This window comes from Palaemon carinicauda, unplaced genomic scaffold (genome assembly GCF_036898095.1).
Source record: "Palaemon carinicauda isolate YSFRI2023 unplaced genomic scaffold, ASM3689809v2 scaffold132, whole genome shotgun sequence".
In the NCBI taxonomy this organism is placed as follows: Eukaryota; Metazoa; Arthropoda; class Malacostraca; order Decapoda; family Palaemonidae; genus Palaemon; species Palaemon carinicauda.
Window position 1 is genome coordinate 139,638 of NW_027168838.1, and position 14,506 is coordinate 154,143.

At 34.9% G+C, this 14,506-nt stretch overlaps 1 protein-coding gene across 1 annotated transcript; it reads right to left on the reverse strand.

Annotated features, from left to right (window-relative positions):
• Positions 1–7,455: 7,455 nt before the first annotated feature.
• On the reverse strand, positions 7,456–14,278 carry LOC137635504 (tigger transposable element-derived protein 1-like). The gene is made up of 3 exons (XM_068367973.1): positions 13,913–14,278; positions 13,555–13,751; positions 7,456–7,588 (listed from the first exon to the last, which is right to left on the reverse strand). The coding sequence occupies exons 1-3, from the start codon at positions 14,276–14,278 to the stop codon at positions 7,456–7,458; spliced, it is 696 nt and encodes a 231-aa protein (XP_068224074.1).
• Between the last annotated feature and the right edge of the window lie 228 nt (positions 14,279–14,506).

The window sequence follows — 14,506 nt, forward strand, 5'->3', positions numbered from 1 at the left end:
ACAAAAGAGCATCGCTCTGAAAAGACTTAAATCCTACTCCAGTACAAATCACAAAGAATCACATCTTATCTGAGGTAATCAACAAATGTTTGAATCCTAATACCAAAACAAATCATTACTCTTATGTATAAAGCATAACATGTCTTATTCATGCAATATGATGCAATGTTGTGCAATACCTGAAACACTTGAAATAATATAGTACATTGTTACAATAATACATAACAGTCTCCTCCCCCGTAACTTGACATTGTAAAAATATTCACAAATTTAATCTCTCAGGGGGCTTTCCTCTGTTAATCCTATTAGGAAGCACTTTAACCTCATCTTGTACTGGTACATGAATTGGTTCTGAATCTACATTGGATGTTGGACCATCTTGGTTAATACTTGACTCATTTGATCTAACTACTTCTTTAAGTTTCTCATCTCTAACATTCATATGCTCTACTGTCTTTCTGTTTAACGGCTGTAATTGATCAACATGACGTTTTACAACATTATCACCAACACGAACATCATAATGTAAATTTCCTATCTCTCTTACAATCTCTCCTGGTACCCACTTCGCTGGAGTGTTGTACGATCTTACCATGACATCAGACAAAGGTAAAAAATGTCTTACATTAGGAAGCTTTGCTACTTGTTTATACCCTTTATCTTCTAAATCACTTTGCAAACTTGGATACAACAAATCTAACTTACACCTTATCCTCCTTCCCATCAACAAATTTGAGGGTGCCACGCCTGTTGTGCTGTGCGGCGTTGTTCTATAAGACGATAAAAGTTTTGACACATGCAAAAATATATTACCTGAATTTGCTTTTCTACACTTCATATTGTGTTTAAACGTTTGAACAAATCTTTCAGCCTCTCCATTAGTGGATGGATGATATGTAGCTGAAAATGTATGCTTTATACCATTGACATTACAAAATTCTTTAAACTCTTGTGAGGTATATTGTGGACCATTATCTGTAACAATTCTTTCTGGAATACCATGCGTTGAAAAAATTTGCATTAACTCTTTTATTGTGGCGTAAGACGTTGTTGTCTTCATTGGGATAATTTCTGGCCACTTACTGTAAGCATCTACTACTATCAAAAACAAATAATTCAAAAAAGGACCTGCAAAATCTATATGCACTCTTTGCCATGGATACCTGGGTAACTCCCATGGGTGCATTCTAGCAAATTGAGGATTGTTTTGTTGCATAATACAATTCATACAATTCTTTATATAACATTCCACATCTTTATCTACACCTGGCCACCATACAAAAGTTCTCGCAATTGACTTTGATCTTACAATACCTTGGTGATCAGCATGTATTTCAGACAAAACCTTATTTCTCAGTGAATTAGGAATAACTACCTTGGAACCTCTCATCACTATTCCTTGTGTCACACTCAGTTCATACCATATATCCTTATACGGTTTACAATTTTCCTCCTTTCCACATAAGTCCCTACCTGTCATTAAACTCTCCAAAACCTTACTAAGTACTGGGTCTTGCTTGGTACTGTGTGCTACACCTTTTTCAGTTATTGGTAAATTATATACTGAAATTAACAGAACACTGTCATCATACTCTTCTGGAGCTTTGTCTACGGGTAATCTGGATAAAGAATCTGCATTACCCATATTTGATGTTGGACGGTATTCTATATCATAGTGGTACGCTGCTAACGTAACTGCCCAACGTTGTAGTCTTGCAGCTACCAACGTAGGTAAACTTGCTTTTGGACCCAATATTGCTAATAAAGGTTTATGATCTGTAACAAGTGTGAACTTTTTCCTACCATAAAGATACATATGGAATTTTTTAACTCCATAAACTAATGCTAAACCTTCCTTTTCTATTTGAGAGTAATTCCTTTCTGCCTTGTTCAATACTCTAGAAGTGAATGCAATTGGTTTTTCTGTTCCATCTGGCATTACATGAGATAATACTGCACCTAAACCTATGTTTGATGCATCACATATTAATTTAACTGGTAAATCCATTTGATAATGTACTAAGAATGTAGGTGATGTTATTTCCTGCTTGATTCTTTCAAAAGATTCCTGACACTCTTTTGTCCACTTCCATTCTACACCCTTATTCAACAGATTATACAATGGATGTGCAATTGTAGACAAATTCTGAATGAAATTCCCATAAAATGTTACTAAACCTAGAAATGATTGTAATTCCTTAAAATTTTCTGGCACTTTTGTTGATTGTACAGCTTTAATCTTCTCTTTAGTTTTGTGAATACCCTTGCCATTTATTACAAAACCTAAGTATTCCACTGAATCAACTTCTAAAATACATTTGTTCTTATTTACTCTAATATTATGTTCCTTCAACTTCTTCAGAACCGTTCGCAATCTTTCTCTATGTTCTCTTGTGTCTTTACCCGCAATTAAAATATCATCTATAAAAATGAATACTCCTTGCATTCCTGAAAAAATCTTATCCATAGTTTGTTGCCATATAGCTGGACTACTTGCAACTCCATAAGGTAATCTCTTTGGCCTAAACAAACCTAAGGATGTATTTACTGTACATAATTCTTGTGAAGTTTCATCCATGGGAAGCTGTTGAAATGCTTGTCTTAAATCTAATTTAGAAAAAACACTGCATCCTGACATAGTTGCAAACATGTCTTTCGGATTTGGTAAGGGATGTTGAGCTACTTGCAGTTGTGGATTCAACGTTACTTTGTAATCTCCACATAACCTAACCTGTCCACTTTCCTTCACAATAGGAACTAATGGTGTAGCCCAATCTGAATATGTAACCATTTCCCAAGAACCTTCACTTTCTAATCTCTTGATTTCTGTTTCAACTGCACTTTTCAATGCATACGGTACTGGTCTCGGAGCAAAAAATCTAGGAGAACTGTCAGGTTTCAAAACTAAAATTGCCTTTGCGTTCCTTACTGTACCTATTTTATCTTCAAATACGTCTTGAAACTCTGATAGGATATCATCCATAGACATTTCATTTTTGTTTTCATCTTGTCTACCTGCAACCTTCAAAATACTAGGCCAATCTAACTTCAAATACTGTAGCCAATCTAAACCTAGCAAAGTTTGTCCATTACCTTTTACTACTGTTAATGGCATTCTCTCTAATTTCTGTTCTTTGTACTGTACTTCTACGTTCGAAGCACCTATTACCTGAATATCAAAACCATTATAACTTTTCAAAACTCTATTTGTACCTTCTAATAACAAATTAGGAATGCTTTTAGCCATTTTCTCAGACATAATTGATACATCGGCTGCTGTGTCAACTTGCATCAAAATTGGTTTACCATTGATGATTACTTCTGCCATGATATGTTTCTTTGCACCTTTGTTGACTGAGTTTATGTGAAACGCAAAATCAGTTTCTGAACTAACCTGATTATCATGAACATTTTCCTCATTATTCTCTTGACCCATAGTATCAACTGTAGCATTTATTTTCTTTACGTACTGTTTAGGAAATCTACAAGCAGTTGCAAAATGACCTAGCTTTCTGCAATTCTGGCATGTCTGTCCAGTAGCAGGGCATTTCTTTGCTTCGTATGCAAGATGATCAGTTTTACCACACCTAAAACACTTGGGTTTTTCCTGTTGTTTCTGTGTATAACCCTGATTCTGATATATATGAACATTAGTGTTAGGCACTTTTCTATGACTAGGCTTTGACATATTCCTTCTCTGATTCTCATTTGTTTTCCACTTAGAACCTACTGTATTAATTTTAGAATTCTCCATTTTATTGCTTGTAGAACTACCTATTATGTTACTTTGCCTATTTGATGTTTCTAAAGCTCTGCCTGTTATTAATACCTTTTCTAATGTTAAATCTTTATCTTGCAATAATTTCTTTCTTAGCTCTTCTGATGTGCAATGTGCAATTACTTGATCTATGATAACATTTTCTAACTCAAGAAATTCACATGAAACGGCTAAATTCTTTAGTCTAGTCACAAATGCATCTAAACTTTCATTTTCTTTCTGATAAGCCTGCGCTGAAAACTGGTATCTTTAAAAAAAATTATTGACTTGAGGAGCAAAATATGTGGTAAGAGCCTTAATTGCAGCTTCACTTGTGTCATCTGTAGGCTGCAAAGTCTTAAACACTTCCCGAACTTCCCTACCTGCTGTATGAAGTAATAATGCCTTCTTTTGTGCATCCTTCATGTTCCCTAATGCTTCTAAATAAATCTTAAATTCCTCACACCACTGTTGCCATCGTGTTGCAACAGAATTAGGCTCAGCAGTGACGCTAAAAGCTTGAGGTGGTTCAATATTAAAAGGCATTTTGTTTGCTTACCTTAATAACTGAGGTAGGTTAAGTTACTGTTCTGCAGTCACAAGTATACTTCCTACCTACCCAATTTAAATTTCACCCTTTTTGTGTATTTGATGAAATTCCTATTCTGCTGCTGGTAAAATCTTCATTGGGCGATTTTACTCTTGTTTCCCGACGTACAAAGACCTTCTCTTGTGCTGGCCGTCTTTGTGCATAGGCTCCAATGCTTCTCCCTGCTTGCTTCTCCCTGCTTGTCCGTCATCCCATCCTCGTCGCCACTGTGGGATTTTGTACTTTGGTAGGAAGTTCTATTAACCATAATAATTACCTGGAACATAGATGAAGTATCGTTAGTAATTATTTCTCAGCTTATCCCATCTGATGTCGATTTTGGCTTGATGGATAATAATACGTTGGTATTATAAAAATGCGTTTAATGTATAAAAGACTACATTACGAACTTTACTCTGTGACAGCTGACTCCCAAGTGCAGATGGAGCGTCTTACACAATCTCATAAACCAAAACATTGCTAAACAAAAGAGCATCGCTCTGAAAAGACTTAAATCCTACTCCAGTACAAATCACAAAGAATCACATCTTATCTGAGGTAATCAACAAATGTTTGAATCCTAATACCAAAACAAATCATTACTCTTATGTATAAAGCATAACATGTCTTATTCATGCAATATGATGCAATTTTGTGCAATACCTGAAACACTTGAAATAATATAGTACATTGTTACAATAATACATAACATACCCAAGCCTCCTATCCACCCAAGCTAGGACCAGGAAAGGCCAGGCAGTGGTTGCTGATGACTCAGCAGATAGACCTATAGGCTCTCCCAAACACCCCAACCTTAGCTCACAAGGATGGTAAGGTTACAGACACTAATGGCACTAACGAGTCTGAGCGGGAATCGAACCCCCGACCGGCAAACACCATGCAGAGACGTTACCAATCAGGCCACAGCAACCCAATACACCTAAACTCGATTCTCTCAGGTCCTCGAGATGTTTTCTTTTGCTCTTACTGTATCCTCACTGGCTGAACTGCAAAGAGTGAATCTATTTTTTGCTCAGATTTGAATACCAGACTTAACGTAAACGAACTGGAGATGATCTGTAGTATCAGATAACAAAGACAAGTATTTGCTTACACAATTGATGCTAACCAAATAGCATACAATAATAGGGCAGACCACAATGAAGGCATAGTTGGTTCTTGCATCGAGTGATAAATGTGAATTCTAATATGTTTTTCTCATTCACCCGTCTACATCAATGACCAGAGTAGAAAGTTTTACAATTTTACTATATTGCCAACAATTGTTAGAATTTGGTACTTTTTTTATGAGAGAAATTTTACATAAAAGATAGATGTTTGCATAATGATTATGAAGGATTAAAATAGATGTTTTTTTTTTTTTTTTTTTTTTTCAATTCTTAAAACTAGACATGTATCATACTGATAATTCAACAACAATAAGGAAGTGAAACATGATTGTTTTAATATGGGAAAAATAATCAGACTAAATAAGATACACTAGAATATTCTTTCAAACAGAATAAGGAAATTTCTACCTATAACGAAAGGCCCGAATAAGATCCTTGCTTGGAAGCCAGAAAATCTAACTATTTTATAACTGTCAAGATTAATTTCTTTAGAATACGGAATCGGAAATATTGAGAATAAATTAAGCGATGAAAATACGGTTCATCAGAAAACCACCCTTATTTCAAAAAACATTTTATTTAGAAGGACTATAAAGAGGGACTTTCTCTACAAAGGCAATGTATATCTGTTGCAAGTAAAGATATTAATATAAATATAGTTGTTATTACAATACCTTTCGAACACGAGCGACAGATGTAGAGATTATCACCTTTTACTTGCATCCAGGTGAATTATGCCTTATAGAAATTCTGGATGGTTTGAAATATAACCATTTTTTTTTCTTTTTTAGTGCTTGCTATAAATATTGAGGTTTCTTTAACTTTATTCACTAAGCTAGATACAAGTGTCGTCTCCCTTTGACCACAAAATGGCAAGTCTCAAAACGAAGGAGCTATGTAAAACCCTCTTTAAAACTACGTATAATAATTTATCAACAAAACTTATTCGATTAAATAATATAAAAAAGTGAAAAATAAAACTTTTGGAGACTAGAGAGCAATAGGGAAAAGGATGTGAGGAAAATCTTCACATATATGAAATAAAAATATCTCAAATGGAAAAGTTAAGAAACTGTTCTCACGGCTCGTTGGTTCTTATGAAGAACACTTAGTTCCCTTTGGGCTAACACGACTTTTGGAGTTACGACGAAGCCATCTTTTTCCTCTTTGACTCATATATATATATATATATATATATATATATATATATATATATATATATATATATATATATATATATATATATATATATATATATATATATATATATATAATCATCATCATCATCATCATCTCCTCCTAAGCCTTGGTTATATTTCGCCAGTCATCTCCATCTTGATCTTTTAATTCGATATTTCTACATTATCATCTCCTACTTCGTGCTTTATGTCCTCAGCCATGTAGGCCTGGGTCTTCCAACTTCTCTAGTGCCTCATGGAGCTCAGCTGAACGTTTAGTGAACTAATATCTCTTAGGGCAGGGAAGAGCATGTCCAAAACATCTCCATCTACCCATCACCATGATTTCATCCACATATAGCCCTCCAGCAATCTTTTTTTATATTTCAATTTCTAATCCTTTCCTGCTATTTAACTCTCAATATCCTTTTGACGGCTTTGTTCTAAAATCTACTAATCTACTGTAGATTGTTTCATTGTCATACCATGACTCTTGTCCATAGAGTAACACCGATCTCACTAAACTGATAATAGTCTGATATTTATATGTGATTTCAGGTGATTTGAATTCCAAATTTTATTTAACTTAGCCATTATCTGATTTGCTTTTTTTACAATCTTTCACTAAATTCTGATGTGTAAAGACCCTGTATTGGAGTTCATAGTTCTTAAATACTTAACTGATTCTACCTCATTAATCCTTTATCCTTCTAATGATACTTTATCTTCTATTGCATACTCCCGTCTCATCATCTCTGTCTTTCTTCTATTTATGTACAGCCTAACCTTGCATGATATTTACTATCTTCTGGTAAGCATGCATTGCAAATCCTGTGGTGCTTTGCTAAGAAGGTCAGCATCATCAGCATAATCTAGGACTGCTAAATTCCCATCACCAATCTTGTCCAATCCTGTTCCACCATCTCTGACTGTTCTGTGCATAGTAAAATCCTCGAGGAGGATAAACAACATAGGTGATAAAACATTCCCTTGAAATATTACACTAATCACTGGAAATTCATTTGATAAGACTCCATTAACATCAACTATGCACTTGCTATGTTCATGAACAGACTTAATCAAATTTACATATCTAAGAGGAATTCATTAATAATGCAGGACTCTCCAAACAATAGTCTTGTGCTCACTAACAAACGCTTCTTCATAGTCCACAAATGCCATCGAAAAGGTTTTGTATATTCTACGCATTACTATACAACATGTCGCAAAATTAAAATTTGGTCAGCGCAACTTCTACTTTTTCCAACTCCAGCTTGTTCATCTCTGCTTTCCATCAATCTTACTCTCCAGTCTCTTTAGAATAAGGATACTTTATATTTTCATAACTTCTGACGTAAGTGTTATACTTCTGTAATTATTGAAATAAGTCAGGTATCATTTTTTTGCTGTTTTTAGCAACAATCCAAACTCTCATCCTTCAGGGTTTTCCAATTCATGACCCATTCTACAAAATAATCTTGTAAATAGTCTGGGAGTCAATTCATTTTCTGCCAGTATCATCTTGGCAGCTGTTCCTTTGTATCCAGGGTTTCCCATCACTTTAGTTTTCTTCTTCAGCTTCAGGTATACCAATCAAATTATTCCCTACTTATCTCCTATTCATAACCTCACTAAGGTGGACCATACACAGTTGTCTTTCTTCGTCTTCTGTTGCAAAACACAAAGCCATCTCTTTTTGATGGGTATATGCCTCATCTTCTTTGCCCCAATCGAGATTTCATTAATAATTCTATGAGAAATTGTTACACCATAGCCACTTCCTGAATTCATAGCGTTGTTAGCCCCATCTGTTTTTCTCTTTAAATTTCCTCTCCAGTCATTCCTGGCTTTTCTTTTAACCTCTCCGTCAATCCTGGAATACTTAGCATGCTCTACTTGTAATTTCCGTTACTTCCTAGAAAGCTTTCAACAATCAATTTCTGTCTTTATCTTCTTTTTATAGTATCCAAAGTATCATTTGATATCCATGGTTTTCTCCTTCTAATTGCGTGTCCCAAGACTTCACTACCAACTGACTGATATATGTTCTTAATATCACACCATTTTTTAATAATTGTCTGATCTTTGTCTCTTAAAGTCTCTAAGACTGGATATCGATTCCTGCATTCAATTACAAATGTTTTTCTGTGCTCTTCTTCTAAAAGCTTAGTTGTAAGAAACCTAGTTATTCTATCTTTATGATTGTTGCTTTCAGTATTGACTTCAGTGTGGCAATGAGGTGATTATGATCACTACCAATATCTGCACCTCAAGAGATCATTAAATTTCTCAAAGATCTCCTTTTCTCTTTATTAACAAGAATGTGATCTGTGCGATTTTTTTAATTCTTGTGGATGTTCTTGCGTTGAAAAAGCGTAATTCCCTATGACAAGTTTGTTTGCTGAACAGAAACTTATAAAATGTGCTCCATTTTCAATTGCAACTTCGCCAAGATCCACGACACTCATCACATTTACTATACCTTAATCATTTCTTCCAACTTTACCATTGAAGTCACAAATCACAATGTTCATATCTCTCTCAGGGATCTCATCTCTTACCCTCTCCATTTCTTCAAAGTATTCATCTTTCTTTTCTTCAGGGAAATAATTTGTTGGGGCATAGCAAACTATAATACGCGTATTCCACTACTTTGATTTGAGCTTCGCTAGTAACAATCTACTATTCACAGCTCGGCACTCGGTTATGGCCTTTTTTTGCTCATGGTATCATTATCATCCCTATCCCTTCGCTTCTAACTCCATCTGATCATCCTGAGTAGATATATATATATATATATATATATATATATATATATATATATATATATATATATATATATATATATATATATATATATATATATATATATATGTATAATATATATATATATATATATATATATATATATATATATATATATATATATATATATATATATATATATATATATATATATATATATATATATATATATATATATATATATATATATCCTTGGAATAAAGTTTCATTAGCAATCCCCTTACAACATGATTCACTTAGGGCTAAGATATCCAAACTATATTTCATAAATTCACTCTCCACTTGCTGTAACTTCCAAATCTGATTCACAGTTCTAACATTCCAATTTCCAATTTTCAGTTTTTCTCTAGTATTTATAGATCGGAGATTCTTAGCAACATGCTATGCCCAGGACAGGGGGCCATTTTGTCATCTTCTCTTTCCATAACTGACTAAAGCCATAGAGGATTCATTTGCTAGATACATCAAAGGATAGCCAATTCCTTGTGATGCACATTGACTATCTAACTAAGGTGAGTGACCCCTGACGGTCCATACTATTTCTAGTAAGATCAAAAGCTACGCATTAAAAGTAAAAGCCAAAAAGACACTTTGTCCATCGTCTTAAACCCAATCAGTCAAACTCTCCTGCCAGTGACTTCATCGACATTTAAGGGTGTATTTTCTTTGCACCTAAACCTTTCATTACTCCACGAAGTTAATCATCCGCTTCTACGAGTATAACCGTTGGCAAAAATGGATTGCTAAGATATACCTCATAGCAGGGTATATATATATATATATATATATATATATATATATATATATATATATATATATATATATATATATATATATATATATATACACTAATAAATAAATATATCATTATCATCATCATCTCCTCCTACGCCAATTGAAGAAAAGGTTCTCGGTTAGATTTAGCCAGCCGTCTCCATCTTCAGCTTTTAATTCAATACTTCTCCATCCATCATCTGCTACTTTGCGCTTTATAGTCCTCATCCAACTCTTTTAGTGCTTTGTGGAGCTCAGCTGAATTAGGTGAACTAATCACTCTTAGGGAATGAGAAGATCGTGGTCAAACCCTCTCCATTTACATCTCATCATGATCTTGTCCACATATGGCACTCGGGTAATCTCTCTTATAGTCTCATATCTAATCCTGCCCTGCCATTCAACTCTCAAGAAACTTCTGAGGGCTTTTTTTTTAAATCTACTAAATCTATTGGAGATGGTTTCATTGTCATACCATGACTAATGTGCATATAGTAACAACAATCTCAGTGAACTCATATACAGTTGGATTTTTATATGTAATTTCAGGTGATTTGATTTCCAAATTGTATTTAAGCTAGCCATTGTTTAATTTTCTTATTTCAGTCTTTCACTAAACTTTAATTGTAAAAACCTTGTATTGGTGATCATAATTCCCAGATGTTTGAATGGTTCTACCTCATTAATCCTTTCACCTTTCAATGATTTTCTATCTTCCATTGCATACTACATTCTCATCATCTCTGTGTTTTTTTATATTTATCTACAGCCCAGTCCCATGTGATATTTCCTGAATTCTGGTAAGCAAGCATTGCAAATCCTGTTGTATTCTGGTAACAAGGAAAGCATCATCAGCATACTCTAGGTCTGCTAAATTCCTCTTATCAATCCTGTCCAATCCTTTTCTACCATCTCTGACTGTTCTATACACTACAAAATTCATGGGGAGGATAAACAACATAGGTGACATTATGTTCCCTTCATAAGAATCCATCAACATTAACCTTACACTTGCTATGCTCATGTGCAGACTTTATCAAATTTACATTTCTAAGAGGAATCCGGTGTCTTTAGAATGAGCATACTATATATTTTCATAACAACTGACGTAAGTTTAATGCCTCTGTAATTATTGCAATCAGTCTGTTATCTTTTTTTGCTATTTTCATCATCACTCCTAATTCCCGTTCATCAGGTTTTGCCTCTTCATGCCACATTCTACAAAATCATCTTGTTAGTAGTCTATGAGTCATTTCATTTCCGGCCTGTATCATCAGGGAAGTTATTCCATCGTGGCGCTTTCCATCTCTTTAGTATTTTGAGGATAGCTTCGACTTCAAACACAGTGAATTCATCCATGGGCACATCAGGGTCTTCATCAGTTTCAGTTATATTACTAAAATTATTCCCTTCTTATGTCCTATTCATAACCTCACTAAAGTGTTCCATTTATCTCTCTTTTTGATGGGTATATTCTTCTTGTTTGCCCTAGTCGAGATTTCATTAATAATTCTACTAGCAATTCTTACACCATAGCCACTTCTTGAATTCATAGCTTTAACAGCCTTATATGCTCTATTGTCTAAATATTCTCTCCAGTCATTCCTGGCTTTTCTTTTGACCTCACTGCCAATGATGGATTACTCGCACGCTCTACCTAAAAATTTTCATCACTACCTTGAAAACTTTTAATAATCAATTTCTGTCTTTGTCTTCTTTTTTAAACTGTCGGACGTATCATTTGATATCAATGGCTTTTTCCATGTAACTGTGTTTCCCAAAACTTCACTACCGAGTGACTGATATATGTTCTTAATTCTTCATTGACTGTCTATTCTTCGTATGTTGAAAATCTCCAAGACTGCATATATATTCTCACATTCAATTGCGAATTTTTCTTTGTGCTCTACTTTTAAAAGCTTAGTTGTATCAAACCAAGGTATTCTATCTATCTTTATGTTGGTTTCTATCAGTTTTAATTTCAGTGTGGCAATGGGGAGCTGGTAATCACTACCAATATCTTCACCTTTATAGCTTCTTACATTTCTTAGCGTCGTCATTTTCTCTTTACTAACTGCAATGTGATATATCTGATTTTGCTAATTGCCCTATCATGAATTCTATGTATACTTATAGATGTTCTTGTAATGATAAAGAGTACCCATATATATATATATATATATATATATATATATATATATATATATATATATATATATATATATATATATATATATATATATATATATATATATACAGTGATGCCTCAGGATACGAAAGTAATCCGTTCAGGATACGGTTTCGTACTCTGATTTTTTCGTATCTTGAGTCGCGTTTTACATGTAAATTGCCTAATCCTTTCCAAGCCTTACGAAAAGACACCTTTTCTCTCATAAACACGCTAAACTGTAGTAATAAACATGCAATGCAGCCATTTCTATCATTCAATAATTAACCCAACCGTTAAAAACAGCCTAATCCATTCCAGAAACCACCATGAGATTATACAATAATATAGTTATAGCCTAGTTATCCCCTCCAAGCCCTAAGAAAATGGTACGTTTTCTTTACTACTGTATAAAAGTTACGGTACTGTATGTAAAGCATTTGGATCAGTAAAGGTGTATTGTTACCTGTGGTACACCTAAATTAAGGATAGATACCATGAAAAAAAAGGTTACAGTTAATTAACAAAAAAGTTGAAACTTACCTTTTGGTTGAGACGATGTCCAATAGCGAAGTCGCGGTAGAGGAGGATGGCATAAGGCAGAAAACGTAACAAGTGACAGACTACGTACAGTAATTTACACACTTAACACATTAACACTTAAACTTTACGAAATAAAAAAATAGCAGAAGTAATTAACACTTAACATTACGTATGGAAAACTATAAAATGAAAGAAAAAATTACTTTAACACCTAACGGTAACATAAAACTTGAAATTTAATTTTTTTTTTTTTTGCTTTTTTATAACTTTACGTTTTTCATATTTTCTAAATTTCTTCTACTTCTTCATTACTTTCTTTTTTTTGTTTCTTTTCTTTACTTTCACCTTCTAATTCTTCATCACTTCCTCTTTTCTGTTTCTTCTCTTCACTTTCACCTTCGTCTTGGCCTACTAATACTGCTGGCCTCTTTAATAAGAAACTATCCATTGAAGCTTGTTTCTGCCTACTTTTCAACACATTTCTAAAATGCGTTAGGCAAACGTCATTGCAGTGTTGAATCGCACGGTTATTATAAACTTCTTCTGGGTGTTCCTTTTCGACGTAGTCTGCCATTTTATGGAAACATGCGAGAATTTCCCTAATGTCTGACGTTTTCAAAGGTGTAACATCCTCCTCATCACCGCTAGAGAACTGCTCTTTAATAACACTCATTTCCATCGTCTCCAACTCCTTCAGGTCGTCCGTCGTCAACTCTTCGTGGTGCTCCTCGATAAGTTCATCTATATCCTCGGTGCTAGCTTCCAGCCCCATGGACGTACCAAGATGTACGATGTCAGCCACCTTAGACTGCGGAATGGGTTCAGGATCTCGGCTTCGCCTCCAGGCTTCCCGAACCCCTCGAAGTCTCGTGCAGAGACAACATCAGGCCACAGCTTCCTCCAATATAAGTTCAGGGTACGCCTCGAAACTTCCTGCCAAGCGAGATCGATGAGTTTTAGGCATATCACGATATTAAAGTGATCTTTCCAGAATTCACGAAGAGTGAGCTTTGTACTTTCTGTGACTTTGAAATATCTCTGGAAGAGATGCTTCGTGTACAATTTTTTGAAATTAGAAATAACTTGCTGTTCCATGGCCTTGAGGAGAGGGGTGGTGTTAGGCGGTAGATACATGACCTTTATGCAGGAATACTCGGCCAAAAGATATTCCTCGAGGCCAGGAGGGTGAGCTGGAGCACTCTCCAACACCAGCACACATTTCATAGGGAGGCGATTTTCTTCCAAATATTTTCGGACAGTCGAACCGAAGTAGACATTCACCCAATCAATGAAAAGTTGCCTCGTTACCCAGGCTTTAGCATTCGCCCTCCACATCATGAGAAGGTTCTCCTTGATGACTTTGTGGGCTTTAAAGGCTCGGGGATTTTCAGAATGGTACACCAGCAGGGGCTTTATCTTGCAGTCCCCACTGGCGTTTGCGCAAAAAACAAAGGTAAGCCTGTCCTTCATAGGCTTATGTCCGGGTAGCCTCTTCTCCTCCGCCGTGATGAACGTCCGACGAGGCATTTTCTTCCAGAAAAGCCCAGTTTCGTCGCATTTGAA

What these genes read in the sequence shown, in the direction of transcription:
- LOC137635504 (XM_068367973.1), bottom strand. Translation starts at nt 14,278, where the DNA reads ATGTGGAGGGCGAATGCTAAAGCCTGGGTAACGAGGCAACTTTTCATT. An exon ending in GGAAAGATCACTTTAATATC is followed by an intron (nt 13,752 to 13,912) that starts GTGATATGCCTA and finishes CCCATTCCGCAG; the next exon opens with TCTAAGGTGGCTGACATCGT. An exon ending in GATGTTACACCTTTGAAAAC is followed by an intron (nt 7,589 to 13,554) that starts GTCAGACATTAG and finishes TACTATGCACAG; the next exon opens with AACAGTCAGAGATGGTGGAA.